Here is a 22,817-nt window from a genome sequence, read left to right on the forward strand (position 1 = left end):
TCGGAGGCCGCAAGTCTGGGGCCACGGTCCCGCGTGGTTGTTGCCGGAGAGGACTGTTGTGGCTGCGGGCCACGCCTTCCCACCAGGCGCTCGCCACCGGGGGACAGCACGCACAAGCTCTTGGGGTTCGCTCTTTCCAGGACACTTGGCCCGTCACAGGGTCCCACCCTCGTGACCTCACCTGACCCTAGTTCCCTGCACGCTCCATCACACGGGGGTTGGGGCCTCAACCTAAGAATGTGGGGAGACACAGACGTTCAGTCCATAGCAGGACGCCCCCTCCTTGTCTGAATGAGTCCGGAGCAGGGCTGTCACCCTCTCCGTGCTCCAGCCTCCTAGTGCGGGACACGGATGGTTGCTGTCTGCGCACTTGATCCCCTCTGCCCGTGGGGCCCAACATTGGCTCTGTGCTGGAAACACAGGGCGGGCGTGTGCCAGAGGGAACGGAGAGGCCTGCGGTGACAGTGTGGTGGCCTAGTCCCCGGTGGATGGTCAGGGCCTGTCAGGGAGGAAGCAGCAGGCAGTGCGTCGGCTGTGGGATCTGGGGGCGCTCAGCCTGGATGGTGCGTCGTGGGCCACGTGCTTTTCCAGCTGTCCTCCAGGGCCACTGGCTGTCCCTTCTTCAGGCCGTTCGGGGGCCCGAGCACCGGCACCCCTCGCCCTGCCGTTACCCTTTCTTTAGTCCGGCGAGAACAATTAACAGCTACCTCATCCTAGCCTGTTGCACACACGCACGCACGCACGCACGCACACCCTGCCTTGACTCGCTTAGTCTTTTCCAGAAGCCATCTGGGATGTCGTTCGGTTTATGTAGCGCCCTCCTCGTCTAGAGAACGTGGAGCCAGTCAGTCTCAAGAAACTTAGGCCACAGCCGATCGCTTCGAAGCATCTGAAGGCGAAGCCGCCCTGTGAGCTGGTGAACACACACGGGTTCATTTTCTCCCTCAGCAAGGTGGCGGTTCGCCTCAAGAGGAGGACGGGGGAGGGGAGGGGCCCCGCCTGAAGACACATAAACAAGCGTTGTTTATGCGGGTTTGTTCTCTGACAGCGGGATGGATCACAAGCCATTTTATCGATGGGCCTGCAGCTGCGTGCACGCACTTATTTGAATTTAGCCCCTGAGAACGTTTGCTCACGAGCCTTCAGAGTCCGTAGCGTCCGGTTTTAATCGGGGCCCAGCGGGGCTTCTCACGCAGCCTGCCCCTGACGTGCAGGGGTCCTGCCCGCACACGGCGGCTTCCCGGACGGACGTGGCCTTGGGTGCCGGGCCCGCCCCACGCCCCTGGGGACACCTCCCTGGGGCGGGGCAGCTCACGCCTCCAGGTCTGTCCCTCTGAGACGCCCCGAGCCAGCAGAGAAGCAGTGCTCGCTCAGGTGTGAAGCGTGGGGTCGGCAGGTGTTTTCACAGCCTTCTTGGGGTGTAACTGACGTACGGCAAACTGCACGTATTTAAAGCGCGCAGTGGGGCGCCTGGGTGGCTCAGTCAGTCGAGCGTCCGGCTTCGGCTCAGGTCATGATCTCGAGGCTTCCGATTCTGTGTCTCCCTCTCTCTCTGCCCCTCCCCGACTCATGCTGTCCCTCTCTGTGTCAAAAATAAAATGAACATTAAAAAAGTTTTAAAAATATGAAGCGCACAGTGTGACGTTTGCACACGCACACGCCCGCACACCTTGCTGTGCCAACCAGGCTCAAGGTGGCGGACCTGTCCGTCACCCCCAACCTTTCCTCTGGCCTGGCTGGAACCCATCCCTCCTCCTCCTCCTCCCCAGACAGCCGCTGATGTGCTCTCAGTCCTAGAGACTGGTTGGCCTTTGGTGACGTTGAATATGAATGGAGTCACGCGGTGGCCACCCTTCCGTGTCTGCCTTACTGAGAACACACATCTGTGCCGTGGTCCTTTTTACGGCCGGGGACTGTTCGCGTCCGTGTGCCCTTGTTGGACACTCACTCTCCCCCGGCTCGCGGCTGTTGTAAACAGAGCCGCTTGACGTTACAGAGAAGGTCCTTGTGTAGACTCCGGCGGGACACCACCTGGTCGTGGGATGGCTGGCGCGTGTACGTGGCCGTTTTCTTTGGATCCGCGTGTCTCCAGGAGGCCGCACCAGTTAGCGTCCCCGCCACCACTGACTCCTCGCCGGCCCTGGGCCCGTCCGCCTCTCTCACCGCGATCCTGACAGGTGCGCTGCGGCTCGTGGTGGTTTGAATGTTGTCTCCCTGACGACTGACGACAGGAGCATCTTTGCCTGTGCTTGTCGTCGTCTGGTATCTGGTTTGGCAAAGTGTTCTAAGTACCGTCCGTTTTTTACTTGGTTGCTTTTCGCTAAGTCTGCGGAGTCCCTTGCGGATTGTGGGCGCAAGTCCTTTGCCGGAGACTTACTTGCTTTGCGAATATTCCCTCCCATTCTGCGGCTTGTCATTGCATTGTCTTCATGAAGGCTTTTAAAGAGAAGTCTTATCTGTTTTCTTCTTTGATTGTGATTTGGATACCGTAGCTGTGATTCACAGGGTTCCCCCTACGTTTTTTGGCAATTTTACCCTTTTTCGACTTATATGTGGGTTTATATCTCCATCTTGAGTTAGTTTTGTTTATATTGTACAAAATACAGACTTTAGGGCCTTTAGAAAAATGAACACGCAGCTGCTCCAGCACCATTTGTTAAAAAGACACCCCTTCGGGGCGCCTGGGTGGCGCAGTCGGTTAGCGTCCGACTTCAGCCGGGTCACGATCTCGCGGTCCGGGAGTTCGAGCCCCGCGTCGGGCCCTGGGCTGATGGCTCGGAGCCCGGAGCCTGCTTCCGATTCTGTGTCTCCCTCTCTCTCTGCCCCTCCCCCGTTCGTGCTCTGTCTCTCTCTGTCCCAAAAATAAATAAACGTTGAAAAAAAAAAAATTTAAAAAAGACACCCCTTCTACACTGGATTGCCTTCGAATATTTATCAAAATACGTCGTCTGCACGTAGGGGTCTGTTTCCGGGCCCTGCTGTGTTTCGTCGGTGCGGCTCAAGGGCAGCGCTGTTTTGGTTGCCGTGACTTGATGGCAGTTCTTGAGATTGGGCGTTAGCCCTCCAGCCTTCTCCCCGGTGCTGCTTTGGGCGTTCCGGGGCTGTGACACTTCCCCATGATTGTTACAATCAACTGTCCGGTTGTACGAAGAAACGTGTGGGGTTTGACTGGGTCGGTGTGGACTCTTTCGGGCAGTACGGGGAATCGTGAGATCCCAGCAAGGGAGCCTTCCAGCCACGACCACGTGTATCCCCTCGCGTTTGGGCCCACGTCAGCGCCTCTCAGCTCGGCGGACGACCTCGTGCTTGTCAGAGGGCGGGTCTCGGACGGGTTTTCCAGGTTGAGCCCCGCACGCTCCGTGTTCCTGCGTGCAGTTGTGAGTCGCGTTTCCCGGGTGTCCTTGCGTGGATCACTTAGCGCCATTCTGGCCGCAGGAGAGATTTCGAATGACTAATACCCTTCCCAGTAGGTTGAGCCTCCTTGCGTGGGCCAGCCTGTGTCTGTGTTGGTCAACCTGTGTGTGCGCCCGAGAGGGCCGTGCCCTCTGCTCTCGTGGTCACGGTGTTGCTGCGGGATGCTTGGGTCCAGCGCCTGTCTACTTCATCCTTCCGGGTTTTCTGCTCATCGTTCCATCAGCTGTTGAGAGACTGACGTCGAAATCTCGGGCTCCGATTGCGGGCTCGGATATTTCTGTGTGTGTTTCTACCAGGGTTGCTGCACCTGTCGAAGGGCTTTCCCTAGCGCGTAGGTGTTCCGGACGATACTGTTCTCTTGGCCACTCGGCCTCCGCACCATCACACAGTTCCCTTGTCGGCGCCGCTGTTGGCTCTGAAATTCTCTGTGGTTCTAGGGGCCTCTCCGGCTTTCTTTGTTGGTTTTCCCAGTGTTAGCGGCTCACGTCCGTTTGCCGCTTCATGCCGGGGGTGACGTAACGGGGGGTTGCTGCTCCGTCCGCGTGGGTAGCCTGCGTTTAACTGGGTGTGTGGACTGTTGACGTGTCCTGTGGCAGCCGGTACGACGGGGTCTTGTCTTGTCACCTTACTGCCGTCCACCCGTCCCTTCCTCTTCGTTTCCCATTTTCCTGGCTTCTTTCTAACTCGTTGCGTGTGTTTTATTATTTCACTTTATTTCCTTTTCTTGCTTACCAGTTGTCACTCCTTGTTATTTTAGGGCTTGTTGTGGGGTGCATGGTACACGCCTCCCGCTGATCACGGTCTGCCTGCGAGCGATGTTCTACCGTCAGGCACACAGCCTCCTAACTACATCGTCTGTTTTCCCCTCCGGCCTCTGCTACGTGTGTCACACGTTCCACTTGTATTTTTATCTTAGACCCCAGTACATTTTTGTTAGTTTTGTTTCAACACCTAATCTTGTTAAAAGATAGCAATTTGCTTTCATATCTTGGCTGGAACACGTGGCGTATATACACGTGGAATATTACTCAGCCATAAAGAAGGATGAGATCTTGCCATTTGCCACGACGTGGATGGACCCAGAGGGTATGATGCTGAGTGAACTGAGACAGGAAAACAAATGCCGTGTGATCTGACTCCCACGTAGAATCTAAAAAAACAAAAGAAATGCACAGACGCCTAGATAATGAGCGGGGAGATAGAGGGGATTCAGAGGACAGACCTCCAGTCATAAAATAGTAGGTCACGGGGATGTGACATACAGCACAGGGTTGTGACATGCAGCTGGTGATCCTGTGGTGACTTTGTGCAGCGACAGACCACGACCACGGCGAGCATCTTGTGGTGTCCGTAATAGCGCAGTCACTCTCGGACGCCTGAGACACACGTGGTAGCGGATGTCAGCCAGACATCAAGCGTCCTTGACAGCCACACGTTGGCCCACGCAGTCGCGGTTCCGCTGCGCCTCGCTCCTTTACGTGGACCCGTGCCTCCCTCTGGCGTCCCTGCCCCCCTGCCAGAAGGGCCTCCCCTGACCCCCTCGGGGAGCGGGTCTGTTGGTGACGAGTCCTTGCAGGTGTGGTTTGTCTGAGAACATCTTTATGTTGCTTTTCTTTGTGATTATTTTCACCGGCGGTCGAATTCTCGGTTGGTATTTTCTCATTCATTTCAGTATTTTAAAGCTTTCTCTTCCCTTTCTCACTTGCATTGTGTCTGATGAGAAATCCGCTTTATTCCTCTATACGTGACATCTCTCCCTTCCGCTGGCGGCTTTTTGAGCCGTTAGGTTACTAGGTGCGCTGGGGCCGTTTCCCGTGTGTCTTGTGCTGGGGGGTTGCCGAGCGTCTCGGATCTGTGTGTGCTCGTCATCAAAGCCGACGCTTCGTCTCCCAGGGTCTGCCTCCCGCCCTTTCCTTCGGGGCTCCACCCAGGCGGCCGCTGTGCTCCGTGAAGTTGCCCCGCACACCTCGGTGACCGTCTTGTCAGCCTCAAATGTCCCTTTTCCTCTCTCTTTTACTTAGGATCGTTTTGGGTGTTTTGTTCCGTGTGTTGGTTTGTATCGTTCTTTCTGGGGTCTTCCAGTGCGTAGGCTTTCCTCCTGCACAGTCTGCTCTGGCGTTACCTGCCCAGCGTGTCTGTGGTCTCGGGCGCTGGGGCTCACCCCTCCAGGAACTGGGGCCGTCTTGCTCGTGACTCCGTCTCTGTGCTGAGCTGTTGAGCAGCGGATGGTTGCAATAACCGTTTCGATGTCCTTGGATGTTGCTTAATGCTGCAGTTCGTGGTGGGTTTCAACTGATTGACTATTTTCCTCATTACGGGTCATATTTTCCTGCTTCTTTTAATGCTTAGTAGTCTTTGATTAGTTGGCAGACATTGTAAATTTTGGCTTGTTTGATTCTGAATGTTTTTGTATTCGTATAAATCTTCCCGAGCTTTTTTCAGAGACGTAATTAGGTTTCTTGGAAAGAGTTTTGGTCCTTTCTGATCTTGTGTGATTTGCTAGGCCGTCCTGGAGCACTTCTCTGTCTAGAGATAATTATCTCTTGCTCCCGAGCCAAGACCTTCCTGAATAATCTATGAAATGTGAGTTTTCCACTCCAGCTGGTTAGTAGTGGGAAGGCCCTGTTCCTTAGCCTCTGTACGTGCTGCACGCTGCTTCCCGGACAAACTTACGTATTTCCAAATCACGTGAATATAGTGCTTTTCAAAAATTAAAATCTGGAAACGAAGACAGAAATAGGCGCACTTAGTTACCGTGAGCTGAAACCTGCCGCACGCCTCTGTCGGCCGCTGGCCTTGGTGTCCGGGCCCACGAGGGAGAAGGGACCCTGCACGGTCCCTCTGAGCCTGCTTCCCCCCGGTTAGCTTCCCTCCGCAGCCCACGTCTCCCTCTGGGTCGACTCCGTGGTTCTGCGTCCTCTACGATACGTGGTCATGCGTCCTGGGAGTGGGCCGACGAGCACAGGACGCGTGCAGGTTCCCATCTGTCCTGCCCCCTCGAGTTGTGGTCCGTGGAGACCCCCCCTTCATCAGAACGGACGTGCGGGCCACACCCCGCCCCCAGGCCTGAGCGTGACACCCCCCCCCCCCCCAATCCGGGCAGGGCCCTGTCTGCAGGAGTGGACGCGCGGGCCGCGGTGTGTGTCCTGACGGTCTGGCTCTCCTTGCAGGTTGAAGATTGAGGAGCTGGAAGGGGAACGCAGCCGCCTGGAGGAAGAGAAGAAGACGCTGGAGGCGCAGCTCGAGCGGCTGACCCTGCAGGTGCGTGCCGGCGGGCGGCCACTGGCGGGGGCTTATCCCGGGACGCGGCGTTCTCCCACAGGTTCTCCCTGCCCTCCGGTTTCTCCCCGCGCCCGCCGACGTCCCGTCTTCTGGTTCACCAGACTGCACGAAGCCGCGACCTACCCCCATACGCAGGCCCTCACACCGGGGCGTGTGCTCGGAGCACATCGGGGAGGGTGTCCCAGCCGTGGCCCCGGCCCCGTGCTCCGTCGGTCCTCCTGCTCCCTCCCGCTCCCTCCCTGCACCGGCCGTGGCCCGTGGCTGGTCTCTGGTCGGGCGTGCGCCCAGGCCCGTGCCCGCCACCTGCAGTCAGGAGACCACAGCTCTGTTTACGCCGGTGCACCTTTACGTTGTTTTTCATTTTTATGCTCCCGTCTGAATTGCTCCGTGGCAAGAAACCTGCAGATTCGTGATTACCCAGATTTTGGACAGGCCATTGATTCTATCTTGACACCTATTAGAGGCAAATCAAATCTCTTTTTTATTACCGATTCCTGGAGCCAGGGGAAGTGACAAGTCTGATGAAGCGAGGTGCCGGGAGCCGCGGCTGGCGGCGCTCAGCTCTGGGACCCGTACCGCTCTAATTGGGCCGCGGTCTCCGAAGGGAGAGCCGGGCTGTTGGCAGGTCGGCCCCGGGCGGCCTGTCAGCCAGGCCCTGTCAGAGCAGGGCGGGTGGGCGTCTTCCCGCGTGTTCGGTCGGGCACAGCCTGCGATCGGGGCTGACGGCTCCCCGGGTCCCCGGGGTCGGGGCGCAGTGAGGCCGGCTGAAATCCTTCACGTCCCTTTTTCCTGCCTCCGGCCTGCCAGGCCCTTCCCAGGGAGCCTGCCGTGCCGTAGGTGGGGCTGCTGAGGCAAGGTGCTGGCGAGCGCTGTGCCCGAGGGGCATTTGCCCCCAGCACCCTGGGAGACGGGGTGTCCACGGCTCGCCCGTCTCCGGTGTTGCTCCCTGACGGGAGACGCGCGGGTCCTGGGGCCGCTCCCGGCCGAGGGGCTGGGCTCCTGCCCACAGGGGGCAGGCGGCCTCCGCGTCCCTGCCTGTGGGCGTGGGTGGGGCACAGCGCAGGTTTGGGGGGGGGGGGGTGCCGTGTAGAGATGGGTTTGCATCACGCCGGGGGCTCGGGTGCTTATGCGGAGGCACGGCGGTGCTCCCCGAGCTGTGCCACGGCCCCGGGGCAGGGGTGGCAGAGGCTTGTAGACCGCCACAGGCGGCCGCCGCCTCTGCACCAGGTGGGTGTCCCGCGGCCCCTCACGGGCGCCCCGTTCCCTCCCACCGCTTCGAGTCGGGGGACCGACTGCTCGTCCCACAGCAGCGCCGTGTCCTGCCTCCAGACGCCACAGCACGAGGAGGTCCGTGACGGCCTCGCCCCAGGTTCCCGGTTCCGGCACGAATCCAGCAGGGCGCCTCAAATGGGGCTCCTGTCAGAAGGCCGGCGTGATGCGGGGGCCTCCAGGATCCCCGTTTCCCGGCTGCTCGTGTCGCCTGTCACAACTGGCACCGGCCTCTGCCGCGCACGGTCGCTGTGCCGCACGGGCCTGTGTCCACGGTCCTCGGACGCGGGTCTTCCGAGCAGGGAGGGTCCGTAATTTGGCCGAGGGCACCCGGCGGGAGAGGGCTCGGAGCCCAGCTCCCTCGCGGCCGCGGGGCCGCGTCCCTACAGCCAGTTGCCATTCTCAGGTGCCCAGCCTCAGCTCTGAGGACCCCCCGGTCTGCTCCCCCCACCGCCACCGGCTGCCCCGACCCGGGTCTGTTGTGCAGTGATGTGGGCGAGCAAGGTCGGCACCTCGGGGCTGAGCTGACCCTCCCAGGGGGTCTGGACGCTGGCTTTGCTGGTGGCAGTTCCCGTCCAACCCGGATGCCGTCCACTCGTCCAGCTCACGAAGAGCCCCCGTGAGCCCGGGGCCCCGTGGAGGACGTAGGCAGACGGGCCCGTCCTGGAACCTGGCCCCCCGCGGGGCAGACCGGAACGCAGGCGGCGAGTCAGAGCAGCGTGGGCGGTCGTGCTGTCACCCAGAGTGGACCCGGAGAACTCACGTGCCTGACTGGGGTCCAGGCGGTGGCCGAGTGGGCCCGAGGGTGACTCGGACACGTGGGTACGGGGGGCGTCGTGGGGTTCTCAGCTAGAACACCGTCCTGTGCCTTGGCCGTGTGGTCGTGGACGTGTCGGGCTTTGCCATCGGAGCCCCCGGCACATCGGGTACATCCTCTAGGACTTCGGGATGGCGATGCCCAGGTGGGGCTCTGGGGAGGTGGCATGCCACGTCTGACGCCACGTGGCCCTCGGTAGATCCCCCCGTCCATCTCTTGCCATTTCCCGTCTTCTCCACCGTGAGGGCGAAGGCCTCACCCCTTCACCTCTGTGCCGGAGCTCTGGAGGCACTGACCCCCCCCCCCCCCCCCCCCCCCCCCCCCCCCCCCCGGGCCAAGCTCAGGAGTGTGGCCCGGCCGTGGCCGCCAGGGCGGGGGGGGGGGGGGGGGGGGGGGCGGTGCGACCTCGGTGGCACGGCGGTGTGGCCGGGGCGCTCCCGTGCAGACACCCTCCCCTCCGTGCCCTCGTTCCCTCCACGGAGAGGCTTCGAGATGGGCCGCTTCACGGAAGATTGATTAAAATCAGCTGCAGTTTGCCTTAATTGGGAACATATGCTTGGAGAGGGAGCCACTAGTTAGAACTTCTTGTAATTAGTTCACAGCTGGTTGATGAGGAGACGGAGCTCCGTTCCCGCTCGGAGCTGGGCGTGCCCCTCCTGCCCTGTGCCCTCTGGGAGCCCGGACGGGGCGGCGGGCTGTCCCCACCGTCTCGGTGTCCCGATGCACCGCTGATGCAGCCCAGGGCGGTGGACCTCGGGGTGGGGGGGGGGGCCTGGGTCACCGACGCCCCTTCTGGCTACCGAGCGGGTCGGACACGCGCCGCGTCCTCCGGGCCGGAAGCGGGGCGACCGGAAGCGGGGCGGGTGTGCGCTCTCCGCGTGCCCGCGGGACCTGGGGGCTCCAGGACACACTCGCGGCGCGTCGGTGCCCGCAGAGCGAGGATGGCCGACGGCCGCAGCCCTGGTCCTCCCTGCCTGGGCCCCCGCCCCACGCGCCCCTGCGCCGGCCTCGGTCTCCCAGAACCAGAACGGTGGAGGAACGGCACCCTGGTCTCGTCCGCCCTGACTCCGGTCGGCGCTCTCCGTGGGGGGTGGAGGCTGTGGGCCCGGTCTCTGGAGGGCCACCTCGGCGACCTCGGGGGGAGCGCCCAGCCGGGGCGCCTCCCGTGCCAGCTGAGCACGGCCAGCGCCGCTGCCGCTGTGGTTGATAATGCCACCATCCCGTGTCTTCCCTCGAAGGAGACAAACGTGCTCCTCGGCGTTTGTGTGTCTGAGGGGCCAGCCTTGGGGACAGACGGCAACGAGCCGCACCGGCTCCCCACGCACCGTCGAGAGGCGGCCGGACGCGTGGCAGCTCTGGGTCACGGGGGAGGCTGGCCCAGGCCGGACGCCCCGAGGGCACCGAGACGGCCTGGCCACGCACTGCCCCGGTGTCTTAGGAGCGTTCTGGAATGGACAGCACGGACGAGCGAGTGGCACAGTGCGGACCCTAACCCACCACCCACGTCCCGGCACGAGCACTTGATGTGTGTTGTGCTGCCGCCCCTCTGCCATCCGTCAATCTTTTTAACTTTTTTGATGCATTTTAAAGCAAATTGCAAACATCTGCACCGTTCCCTGTAAACGCTCCAGGGTGCGTGTAATCAAGCAGAATTCATCTCTGGGGTTTGAGCCCACGTCCCGCTGCCCCTCAATGTTGTCTGATTACGCTGCTCATTCAGGCAGGTGATGGTCAGGGGTGGGTGGAGGTCCCGCTCTCCCCCCCACCCCTCGCGCCTGCTCCCCCCGCGCCAGGGCGGGGCTGCCGTAGCCAGCCGGCGGTGCTGCGCGGGAAAGGGACCAGACTGCGGCCCGGTGACATTTGAAATAAGTGTCTTTTTTGGAAACGGAGTGGGTAGAAAATTGCTGGGTTGCCTGCGAGCGGAAAGCTCACGGTGCCTGTGGAGACGTCTCCGCTCCCGTCCCTGCGTCACCAGGCAGGCACTGTCGAACCAGACCCTCCCAGCCTTCGTCTCCCTCCTCCCTCCTGAGTACGGGGTGGGGGAGAGGGGCCCTCACCCTTCATATTGCGCTGCCCTCTCCCGATCCATGCTGTGATGGCCCCCCAGGGGCCCCCGCTGGTTCCTTCTCACCTGCGGGTTCCTCCCGCCCGGCCTGGGCCCCCAGGGCTGGGCCTCTCCTGTCCCACTTGTTCCCACCTGTTCCCACCTGTTCCCACCTGCTCTCACCTCCTCCCCCACGTTCCCACCTTCTCCCATGTGCTCCCACCTGTTCCCACCTGCTCCCACCTGTTCCCACCTGCTCCCACCTGTTCCCACCTGCTCCCACCTGCTCTCACCTCCTCCCCCATGTTCCCACCTTCTCCCATGTGGTCCCACATCCTCCCACCCATCCCCACCTCCTCCCATCTGTTCCTACCTTCTCCCACCTGTTCCCACCTGCTCCCACCTGCTCTCACCTCCTCCGTCCTGTTCCCACCTGCTCCCACCTCTTCCCACCTGCTCTCACCTCTTCCCCCCGTTCCCACCTTCTCCCACCTGCTCCCACCTGCTCTCGCCTCTTCCCTCCCACCTGCCCTCACCTCCTCCCCTCTATTCCCACCTTCTCCCATGTGCTCCCACCTCCTCCTACCTGTTCCCACCTCCTCCCATCTGTTCCCACTTTCTCCCACCTGTTCCCACCTGCTCCCACCTGTTCCCACCTGCTCCCACCTGCTCTCGCCTCTTCCCTCCTGTTCCCACCTGCTCCCACCTGCTCTCACCCCTTCCCACCTGTTTCTATCTGTTCCCTCCTCCTCCTCCCTGTTCCCACTTCCTCCCCCTTGTTCCCACTTCCTGCCATCTGCTCCCACCTCCTCCCACCTGTTCCCACCTGCTCCCACCAGCTCTCACTTGCCAGGGAGCCATGGGCCCAATTCAGGCCTGACCTCTGCTTCTCAGAACCCTCCCACCTCTGGCTCTTCCCCTTTGGACCCTCCGGCTGCTGACCACGCCCTTGGGCCTGTCCTGCCCCTGACTGGCCTACTGCCCCCACTTCTGAAATGCTCTCCGGGTGTTGCTTCCTGGGGGTGCCGAACCCCACAGGCCATGTGTTAGGGATGTGCGGGCATAGGGGGAGCCCCAGAGATTGCTCTGGGGGTGAGGAAGGGGCTAATGTCTCTGAGGGTTGGTTTCATCCAGGTCAGCCAGGTGACGGGGGCGCAGGGCACTAGACTGGCCCTCGGCCAGAGGCGCTGGCCTCTGCTATTCCGGAACTGCCCCCTCCCTGCTCCTAAAGCCCCTGAAGCTCCTCCTCGGCCGCACAGTGAGGGCCTCCGTCACTGGGGGAAGGGGGTACCCGGCGTCACAAGCTGGTGACCGGCCGCAAGGTGTGGAGAGGTCACTCAGTCACCTCCCCCAACTTTCAGGACCCCCACCTGCTGCCATGAGCCACACCCCCCATCCCCTCAGCAGAGACCCAGGCCTTCTGCTGCCCCGTCAGCCCCCGTGCCTGCCCTGAAAGCCTGGGGGACTGTGTGGGGACCACACAGGGGTCCCCACACCGCCACCCACTGGCTTCTCCCTCAGGGTCCTGGCCGTGGCCTGCACCCCCGGCTCCCACAACTTGCCGTCTGGGGCACCCCACGCCTGCCCACCAGCCCCGCCCATCCTTCGGGGCCGGCTCGGTATCGCCTTCACGCCACATCTGGGACCTGTTTGCGGGTCAGCCCTCTGGACCGTGAGCTCTGAAGGCAGTAACCTTGACCGGGTCACCTGCACACACCAGCCTCAGGCCTGCGTGTCAGCCCGGGCTCTCGGGGCATACAGGCGCGGGGAGCGCACAGTGGTGGGTGCAGCCGCCGGCCCCCGAGTCCCGCGGAGGCTGGGAGGGTTAAGTACATGAAGCGTTCCGGGCTTTCCTCCCGTGTAGTAACTCCTTGACTGGTGGTTGAGTTTTTTCCTAATGTAGTGCCCGCCCCCCTTTAACTCAAAAGATAGCCTGTGGCGAACCATCCTGTGCCTTTTGTTTTCTGTATGCTGTATCTGGGAGCTGTCTCCTCGTTTTCTCAGCTGCAAGCTTGTGGCGGTGGCGTGCCGGGGTTTGCTCCACTCGCTCCCTGTCAGTGGCCACGCAGGCACCGTCCTCCCTTTCCGTGGTCCTAAACGTGGCTGTGGTGCACGTCCTGTGTGTAGCATTTCCGTGTGCGCAAGCATGTGGGGGATAAATTTCCGGGAGGGAGATAATGAGATCGAAGGGCACCGGTACTTATTCTGGTCGATTCTGCCAGATGGTTGGTCACGACGGTCCGTCCGTGACCACTCCCCACACTGTGGGACAACGGTGACCCAGGAGAGCACCAGTTCCCCACGGCCTAGCCCAGAGTGCACCGTCACAGGGGAAGATCTTCCGGCCCGGCAGGTGGACGGGGGTTAGGTCCGTGTGCTTTCGATCTTCGGTCCCTGTGTTGTATGTGAGCGTGAGAGTCATGGGTGTTGTCCTCTGTGGTCCAGCTTTCTGGTGGTCCTTGTTGGTTTCTTGGAGTCGTTGTCTTGTAAGGAGTTGAGGTGTTTTTAAGTTGTGAACAGGTTTTCCCAATTGATCATTTGTCTTTTGGCTTTGCTTGAGGTGTTTTTTACCAAGAAGATTTTGATATTTGAATTTTCACATAGGTGCGTTTACCTACTATTCTCTTCTGGCTTCAGGTGGTGAAGAAGTTCTTCGTGGTGGTTTTGTTTTTCACGTGTAAATCCGTGGCTGGTTTGGTGTTCGGGTTTGGTCTGGAGTTCTACAAGGGAGGAAGCCTGACATCAGCCTGTTCCCTGAAAGGCGGCCCCTCGCGGTCCCGGGACCACTGTCCACAAAGCCTGTCCTTGATGGTGTCAGGTGCCGTGCCCCGGATCCGCGATGCCCGCGTGTCACTGGGTGTGGGCCGCTCCCAGGGCTGATGCGTCCCCTCCCGCCTGCCCCGTGACTCGTCCAGCAGAATTTTTCCCGGTGCCTCTTGTTCATGTTTATGTGCCCTTTGGCATTAACACACCCCCCAACTAATTGAGAATTTGTTAGGTCTCACGAAAGATGACGGTGAGCCTCCCGGGACCGGACGTCGCAGGACAGTCAGTCTCGTGCACGGGAGCGTTTGTGGGGTCCTGTTTGCGCCCCACCGGCACGTTTTACGGCTGTGTCTTCATTTTGAACGTTTCTTGTGTCGTTTGCCTCTGGGGCGGGGATCTTCGGTGTCCCTGCCGGGCGGACTCCGGGCCCCGCCCGGGAGGTGCGTGACCCTGCTCGTGGCGGCCGCGTGTGCCCCTTCATACCCAGAGTGAGCGAGCGGGCGCGTGCCCCGGGCCTGTGCTCCCCGACGTACGTGTAAAACAAGGCGCTTCAGGAAAGAGCCCGAACCTCCCTCCCGAACGTGGCGCCTGGCCGCTCATGTTTATTAACGCCGAGGACTAAAAAAAGCCGGCCTGCTGATGCGCACTTGTGAGGAGACATTTCCACAGGCGCTGATTTCTTCTGATTCTTTTATGAGAAGGACGTGTCTTGAATAACAAGCCCCTTCCCGTCCCACGAGCCGGTGCCAGCCGGCGTCTCCGCGGGGCCTCAGACCCCCAGACCGGCGGCCCGGCCCCGCGCCTGCACAGGGGGCCTCTCGGCGCCCTGAGGGTCCCTGGAGCCCCTGCCTCAGGATAGGCCTCAGGGTGCCGGGCCCGCCCGCTGTGCCGCTGGCCGTACTTGGGCCCGGCACGGCCACCTCAGACTTCGTGCCGACCCCGCTTCACCCCTGTCTGCTCGTCACCAGGCCATTAGACACACGCGTGGGTTACCCGGCTCCCCACAGACCTAGAGACGAGCGGCGTGCTGAAAAGTCATACGTAATTATCATTTTCAAGCCAGTTGAATTTTTCTTACGAGGGACCCGCAGCGTCGCAGCGGCCACGTGAGGCGGGCAGGCGGAGGGCAGAGCGTTGGCTGCAAGCCTCGCCCTCGCCGGGTGGCGGAGGCCGCATCTCGGGACCGGCCGGGGGCAGGGAGGGCAGGTGCGGCCTCGTGCCCCGTGACCCCCGCGTGTCCCTCCCGGAACTGAGCCCCTGGGGCCCGGCCGGGATAGACCCGTTCTTCTGACGCCAGGCGCGGGGCCTTACTGCCACGACAGCTGTCCGTTCAGGCCCGTCAAGCCAGGGCGTATCCGGGGCGGGACAGGTGGGACGGGCAGCAGTGCGACCAGCTTCAGGAGCTCTTACCCTGGGCTCTTGTTTTTGCGACTGGCTCAGGGCTAGCAGGACACCTGGCCCCTTCCTCCCTGTGAGGCCAGCACCCGCTCGGACCCCACCAGCACCCTGGATCCGTGTCCCCTGACCGGGTCACAGCTCCCACCAGATGGGGGCTCTGGAGTCGGCTGCCTCGGGGGAACTCGCTCTCTTGTCCCTGCCGGCTTCGCCCAGCCCTCGTGGCGGTGTGTCACCTCGTGTAGACGTGCCGTGTCGGCCTCGGTGCTGGGGAGGAAGCCCAGCTTGGGGGTCGGCCCGCGGCGCCTCGGCCTCGGCGGAGTCTGGCACGCTCCCGTCCTCCCTACTGTGGCACCGTCCCCAGGGCCCACGGAGCCGGGCCGCCTCCAGAAGACCCATTCATGGCCCCTGTGCTGCGAGGGCCACAGCTGAGGGCGTGGCACACGCCGCACAGGTGCCGTAGGCCCGCGCCCTCTGGCCGGAGTCAGATGCTCCCGACCCCGGACGAGGGGCTGGCAGAGGGGCTTCTCACGTGCGCCTGCGTCCCCTGCTCTGGCCCGCGCGGCGGGAGGCGGGGGTGCCGCAGAGAGGGCATTCGGGGCGTCTCGTGCTGCCAGAGGCCCTTTCTCCCTGGCGCCTGCATCCACGTATGTCCCGTGGGCAGCCTGCACTGGCCCTTAGGGAAGAGTGTAGACTCCTCGTCTGTGCGCGGCCCTCCCCTTCCCCTGCTGCATCCGGCCCGGCCTGCCCCCTCCCCTCCAGCTTCCTTTAGGAATGTTTGTGGTGACGGGGGTGGGGGGGGGGCGGGGGCTGCCCGGTAGGAGCCCCAGCGAGGGCGCTGGGGGTTGCGGTCATCGGCCCGGTGCCCAGGGGCTTAGGTAACCGGAGCTTCAGGCCAGGTCTGTTCCAGGCCCCGCGCTGGTCTCCCTCCATTGTCTCCTCCTTGCCATCCTCCGACTGACCTCCTTCCGACTCGGGGGCCCCGCTGGGACATGGCATGATGTCTGCTGTTCAAGCTCCGTTCCAGGGCTTAGGGTCCAAGGTTCCTTCTGAACGAGTCCCTGGGGTGGCTTGGCCAGAGGGGAGGATGGACCCCAGCAGAGCAGCGGTCGTTTGGCGCCCCTGGTGCTAGGTGTGGGGTGTCTGTCCCCCTTGCTGGGGTCTGCTGTGTGGGTGCTGCTCTAACGTGGGGGACAGCGGAGGCTGAGGTAGCCAGGGCCCCACTTCCGTGAGCGTGTGTTTGGTGGGGAGACACAAACCGTGGGCCCGGTGTACCCGTGAGTCATCACTCGTGGGGACACCTAGGGAGGAGAGCAGGCCACTGGGACGGACTCGGGGAGGAGCCGCTCGAGGACCTGGTGGGGCCACGTGCTCTTGGTTTCCTTCTGTGGCACAGAGGACAAGGAATGTCACTGCCAGGATTTCCAGGGCTTTCCAGGGGAAGTCACCCTCTCAGGGTGCTTAGGCTCTCCACGGAAAGTTCTGGAAGAGTCCAGATTACTTGGGGAATTTGAGTTTTTTCAGTCTGTGAGTATCAACTTGACTATATTCCACAGTCGTGTCTGTTTGTTTTAGATAAGATCCCAGTATCGTGGCCACCGATAACGTGATACCTACAGGAAGTAGATCAGGAGTATTCTGGCATCAGGCACTGTTGAAGCTGAACTGCTCAGCAGCCCAGCAAGGAAGGAAATTATGACCGGTTTACTTGATCCTTCTTGTAGAAAGGTGGTTTTGTGGAGGCGGTTTACGGACAGAACGCGGAATTCTCGAACTGCCTCCCGTGGGGATTTCTTGACGTCCCACCACAGATGCTGAAACTGACTTTACAAAGCCGCTTTCTTTAACCATATGACCCTGCGGTCCCGCTCCCAGGACTCGAACAGACACGCGCACCCCCACGTTCACAGCAGCATCACGGTGTCCGTCTTGCACCGGGGTGACACGACCCGGTCCATCCACACAATGGAATATCACTTGGCCTTAAAAAGGAAGGAAGTTCTCGCACCTGCTCCAACATGGGCAGACCCTGCAGACACCATGGTGAGTGACACGATCCAGACACAGGAGGACACGCACTGGGACGCACTCCCACGAGGCCCCGGGGTCGTCAGACTCACGGACACGGGAGGACACGCACCGGGACCCACTCCCACGAGGTCCCGGGGTCGTCAGACTCACGGACACAGAGTAGAAAGTGGGCCCAGCTCTGGGAGAGTAGTTGGGGGTCTGTGTGTAACGGGGCAGACTCTCAGTGCGGGGAGATAGAACGTTCTAGAGACGAGCGGTGGGGAAGGCTGCACAGCAGCGTGAATGTGCTCGGTGCCACTGAGCTGTTCGCTTAGAAATGGTTGAGATGGTTAATTTTACGTTATGTGTATTTTACCACAATTTTGAAAAAATGGAGTGGCTTTGTTCAGCACTTTCTGATCTGTGTGCCTCCAGTCCCTTGGGCAGGTGGGACAAAGTGCCCGGCGTCCCGGTGAGCACCCAGGGCAGTGAGCACCGACCTCAGTGCTGTCTGCGCCGGCTCTCACCGCTTAGGCAGGCCACCGGATTTAGGCTGCGCCTGTTGTTTGCCGTCTGACAGGGACGTCACGACAGCCACGGCCACCCGATTTCTACAGCTTCTGCGCATCCACGCAGCCAAGCAGGGGCCTGGCTCACTCGCTTGGTGACATTGCCGTGGGATGGCAGGTGGAGGGGGGATCGTCAACTGTGGCCTCCTGACTAACAGGACGAGCACAAGCAGAAGACACCCTGTCCCTTCCCTTCTTCCCACGGAGCACGGCCCTGGGTGCCCACACGGGTGACACTCTTCGGTGTCCCTGCCCTGCTGTGACGGAGGTGCAGCGAGGGGCCCGGCCTGGGGACAGGAGCCTCAGGGGGCTTGTTGGCCGGGCAGCTGAGTCAGGCCGGGGAGCCAGGCCAGGCCTCTGTGGTCAGGGCCACGGGGACTCTGCGTGTGACCCGCGTGGCCCCACCCGGTGTCCTGGGATGGCGGCATCTTTCCCTCAGGCCCTGTGGCCTGGCCGCGGGTTGCGTGCGGGCAGAGGAGGGACGGGCACCCCGCTGGGCCCCAGGACTCGGCCCGTCTTGCCACTCTGTCTCCGGGAGGAGGGAGGCGCTGGTGAGGCGGTCCCCACCGCCCTCGTGAGCAACCCCGCTGTCTGCCCGCCTCCGGGAGGTTAGCCGCATCGTGTTGGCAGCCTGCCCCGGTGCCCAAGGCCGGCAGGGCTCCAGACCAGCACCGCGGGGTGAACTCTGGGCCGGGGACGGGCCCGGAGGTTGAGCACAGTGGCCTCCCTCTGGGTGTTGCGCCCAAGGAGGACCGGTGTCAGGCCTGGCTGGGCGAGGGCCCCCTCTGGGCCCCCTGTCACCGTTGGTCTTCCTCCGGACGGCCACGGGACGTAGCGTATCTTCCTCCCCTTTGTTACGTGGCCGTCAGTGGACAGACCCATCCTGCTGTGGTCTCCGGCCCTGGGTCGGAAGCGGGCACGGTGGTCGCCCACAGGGTGGAGTGAGGAGAGCCGTACCCACGTGTGGCGGCCCAGGCGGGGCTGCTCCCCCAGGCTGCGTCCTCCCTTTGCCGCGCTGGGTCCCTTGACCAGCTTTGACCAGAGGGTCCGGGCCCCTCGGGGGCTGCAGTGGGCACTGGACACCGTGCGCACAACCCCCTCTTGTAAGTTGGGTGGCAGGCTGTACGCCCTGTATGTTTTCCAAGGGTGCCTCGGCCACAGGGAATGCCAAGTGCCCAGTTTTCGAGTAAAGCTTCTGTCCTGGGGGGGCAAGGGGAGCCAGAGGAGGGAGGGGCAGACCCTCGTGGTCCCCAGCCTCTTCCTTAGCCTTCCTGTTGGCCCAAGGACAGGCAGAAGCTTGTGGAGCACCTGTTCTCCCTCAGTAACATGTCTGCGGCTCGAGGAAGGACCCCGGGGACCTGCCTCTGGGAACCTCCAGCCCCCGGCCTCTCCCCTCTTTACCCCTCCCGGTGACCAGTCCTGAATAGCCGCGTGTGCCTCCAGTCCTCTCCGGGCCTCGGTTTCTCAGTCTCTGAGCCAGGAGACGAGCCAGCTGCCCATGATGCCGCAGATCCGGGGGGTGGAGGAGTCCGGCTCATCCTGCTCTGTGTGATCCCCTCCGCCATTCCCTACCCCGTGCACCTGCCGCGAGCACAGTCTGGGGGGCCTCGCGCAGGGGGACCGGGTCTGCTGTGTGCCCGAGGCTTCAGGGCCCTTTGAGCACTGAGCGAGAACCCAGCTTGCCACCATCCCCACCCGTGAGACAGTAGGGGCATGAGGCCAGCCGCTGAGGGACCTGCACAAGGCCACGGGGCTCCTGAGCAGAGGGGGCACCAGCCTTGGGCCTGTGCAGAAGACGCGGGGCCGGGCTTGGGGAGAAAGGTCACCGAGGCAGGGCCTGGGGAGGGCTGCGCTCCCCATCTAGTAAGCCCGGCCCGGCCCCCGAGCCTCCTGCTCTTCTCCCCGAGCTGTGCTCCCTTGGGCTGCGAGAGGTATTGATTTAGCTTCGAGGCCGGGTGACTTATGAATATGCATCAAGACCAGCACTTACTTAACTGAGCCGTTTAATTCTCCCTGCGTCTCTGCCTCTTCCAGCAGGGCCCTCAGTATGCGCGTCAGGCCCGGGTGGCAGGCGCCCGCCCGCCCTCCCTCCCTCCCGGGCCCTGGGCAGCACGTGCCGCCGCAGGCCAGGCCGACGGGGGCTCCTGGGGCTTGCCCTCTGTGCAGGCCTGTGAGCACCAGGCCCCGAAGGTCCTTGGGGGTGGCGGCCTGCCCTTGCTCTGCTGCAGGTGGGGAAGGGCCAGCAGCCAGCGTGGGTCAGGGCGGCCAGGCCGCAGATGCTCCCCGCGGGACTCAGGACGCTGGCAAAGCGGCCTGGTCGTGGAGGAAAGCGGCCATTCTTGGGAGCTGTCAGGGAGTTAGGGCGAAAGAAGGGATTCGTGCGGTGAGGCCGAGGCAGGAGCCTCCGGGCTCTGGGGGGCGAGCAGAGTTCGCCCTCCGGCCCAGTCCCGCCCGGCACTCTGCGGGTCTCCGCAGAAGCGCGTGGCAGACGCCCCCTCCCCCAGAACCCCGGCCGCCCCACGCCCAGCCCCGGTCTTCGGCTTCCCCGGGGTCATTCTGGGGCAGACACGGCAGCTCCCCACAGGTGACAGGGGCCTGTACACGCGGCGATCCCGCCGTCTGGCCGGAGGAAGCCCAGAACGTTTCCTTTTGAGATTCTCGTTGCTACGCGGTTCCTCAGCTGGGAATCAGACCCGTCTCCGGAGGAGATGACAGCCGTCTTCCCTCTTCGTGTCTCAGAGCCGCCATCTAGCAGAACGTTTCTGCAGGGGTGTCCGGAGCCCCGCCTGTGTGCCTCGTGGACGTGCCAGCCCCCGAAGGCGTGCTGCGCCCCCCGGCGGCCACACAGCTCCTGCCCCGCACGCGCCCCAGGGGCCTGCCCTTACGTTCCTCCGGCCGGGAGGCTGGGGGTGAGGTGCAGGTCACAGGTGATGTGCTGCGTGAGAGCCGGGCGGGGCTCGGCCTGCTGGAAGCGTCTGGGGAACCCGTGATCTCGGCGGCTGGACGTCCCGTGGCGAGCCGGCCGTGGGCGCCAGCGTCTCCCTCCACTCCCGGACCTCCGTGGTGTCGGCCACGCCGTGCCGCCCTCGTGGCCGCAGAGGGAGGCCTCCTCCCACCGCGCGGGGTCGGTGTCACCGCGGGCTGAGCCTGTGGACGCACAGGTCGGCCCCCGCCTGCCGGCCACCGGCCCAGGGACAGCCCTGTTGGGCGTGCGGGGGGAGAAGAATGGGGTCCGAGTCCAGTTTGGCCGGACCTAGGGGCAGCTGCCGTGGGAGCCAGTCGCCCCGGCCCCTGGAAGGCGTTATCTGGCCACCCGGTTTGCGTGCTCCCCGATCCCCGGCCGTGACAGACTCCCGGGAGGCCCCGACTGCACCAGCCAGTTCACCTCCTCTCACCGTCTCCGGGCGGGAGCCCTCGTCCTTCTCAGCCCTGTGTGGGAGTTGCAGGTGGCAGGTGCCTACGGCAAACCCAGGCCCTCAGGGTGTTGACAGCTCATCCCGGCCCCCAGCTTCCTCCCTGCCGACCGGGCCTCACTGTGACCGGGCCTCACTGTGACCGCTGCAGCGACTGGCCAGCAGGCCGTGCCTTGCAGCAGCTTGCTGTCTGTCCCGACACGGGCCTCTGCCCCCACCTTGCAGTCTCAGGTCTGGTCTGCACGTACCCCACACCCCATGCACCCCCGTGTCAAAGACTTGGAGGAAACCGGCCGGAGCAGAGTGGCCCGTCTCCCGCCCTGCAGACGGGGTCTGGCAGTGTATGGTCCAGGGGCGGTGGGGGTCCCTCGGAGCCCTGAGGGTCCAGGGTCAGGGAGGTAGGTGCACACGGGAAGGTGGCCTGAGAACATGGGGCCAGAAAGCCTGGGCGGATGAGGTCGGGGGGCGTCACCCGAGGGGGACTGTGGCGGGGAGTCCTGACCAGCCGTGGGCTCATGGAGGCGCAGGGGTGCCTGGGAGGCTCAGAGAGGTTCGGCCTGGCAGCCGGACAGGCCCCGGGTGGCGTGGAGGTCAGGCTCGGGCCTCCACCGCACCCAGCGTGCATTCCCCCCACCGAGCTCGGTGCTCCCCTCCCTTGTGGGTGCCGGCCCTCCGCCCTACCTCTTCCCTTCCTTTTTTTTTAAAAACTTTTTTTTTTAATTTTTTTTTTTTTAATGTTTATTTTTGAGAGGGAGACGGAGCACAAGCAGGGCATGGGCAGAGAGAGAGAGGGAGACGCAGAATCGGAAGCAGGCTTCAGGCTCTGAGCTGTCAGCACAGAGCCCGACGCGGGGCTCGAACCCATGAACCGTGAGATCAGGACCTGAGCTGAAATCAGACACTCAACCGACTGAGCCTCCCAGGTGCCCCTTTAAAAAAAAGCTTTATGGAGATTTATATGCCGCATACCTCACGTGTTTGAAACGGAGAGCAATTCGGTGGTTCTTACACTCGCAGGTAGCATGTGCCTTTCATCGTATCGGACACACATCTCCACCCCTGCCTGCCACCCCTCTGCCTCCCGCCCCTCACGGGCCCCGTCTCTATTTTCCATCCGTGTGGGCACTCCTGTTCTGGGCCTTTTGTGTGGATGGAGCCACGTGACCCGTGGTCCTTTGTGATGCGCTTCTGTCACTGAGCGTCACGTGTCCGAGGACCTCACGTGTGGTAGCAGGCGTCGGTGCCCCGCCCCTTTTTTCCGGCTGGGCGAAATACCACCGTGCACCCAGCGCGGTTCGCCGTCACCAGTTGATGGATGTTGGGTTTTTCCCGCCTTCTGTTATGAATCATGTTGCCGTGAACGTTGGGGTGCAGGTTTCTTGGTGCGCGTCGGTTTTACTTCTCCTGAGCCAACGCCGGCGCGTAGACTTGTGGGTTTGTGCGGTCGCTGTCTGTCTCACCGCTCGAGGAGCTGTTACCCACAGCGGTTGTGCTGTTTCACGCCCGTGCTGACAGTCGTGGGGGCCCCCAATTCCTCCTCGTTCTCGGCAACGCTTGTTGTCTCGACTAACGATGCCACGGGTACTGAGCGTCTTCTCGTGTACTTACTAGTTTTTGTGTCTCTTCCGTGGAGAAGTATGTCGTGAGACCCCTGCCCGTTTTTAAGTCAGTTACCTGGGTCTTGTTGTTGCTACCGAGCTGCGAGGCTTTGTTATTATTCTGGATACGAGTTGCTTACTGGATGTGCAGCTTACAAATACTTTCTCCCGTTCTGGATGTTGTCTTTTCCTTTCCTCAATGGTGTTCTTCGAAGCACAGAGTTTTTCATTTTTATGATG

The 22,817-nt window shown here is 62.5% G+C and overlaps 1 protein-coding gene across 4 annotated transcripts in view; it reads left to right on the forward strand.

Annotated features, from left to right (window-relative positions):
* Positions 1–22,817, forward strand: part of MAD1L1 (mitotic arrest deficient 1 like 1) — a 321,549-nt gene that overhangs the window by 222,900 nt on the left and 75,832 nt on the right. For all 4 annotated transcript variants that reach the window (XM_030300339.1, XM_032591537.1, XM_032591540.1 and 1 more), the window contains one exon: positions 6,585–6,675. In XM_030300339.1, coding sequence (XP_030156199.1) covers positions 6,585–6,675 — 91 coding nt within the window. The remainder of the gene's footprint in view (positions 1–6,584; positions 6,676–22,817) is intronic.

The sequence above is a fragment of the Lynx canadensis genome, chromosome E3, assembly GCF_007474595.2.
Source record: "Lynx canadensis isolate LIC74 chromosome E3, mLynCan4.pri.v2, whole genome shotgun sequence".
Classification (NCBI taxonomy): domain Eukaryota; kingdom Metazoa; phylum Chordata; class Mammalia; order Carnivora; family Felidae; genus Lynx; species Lynx canadensis.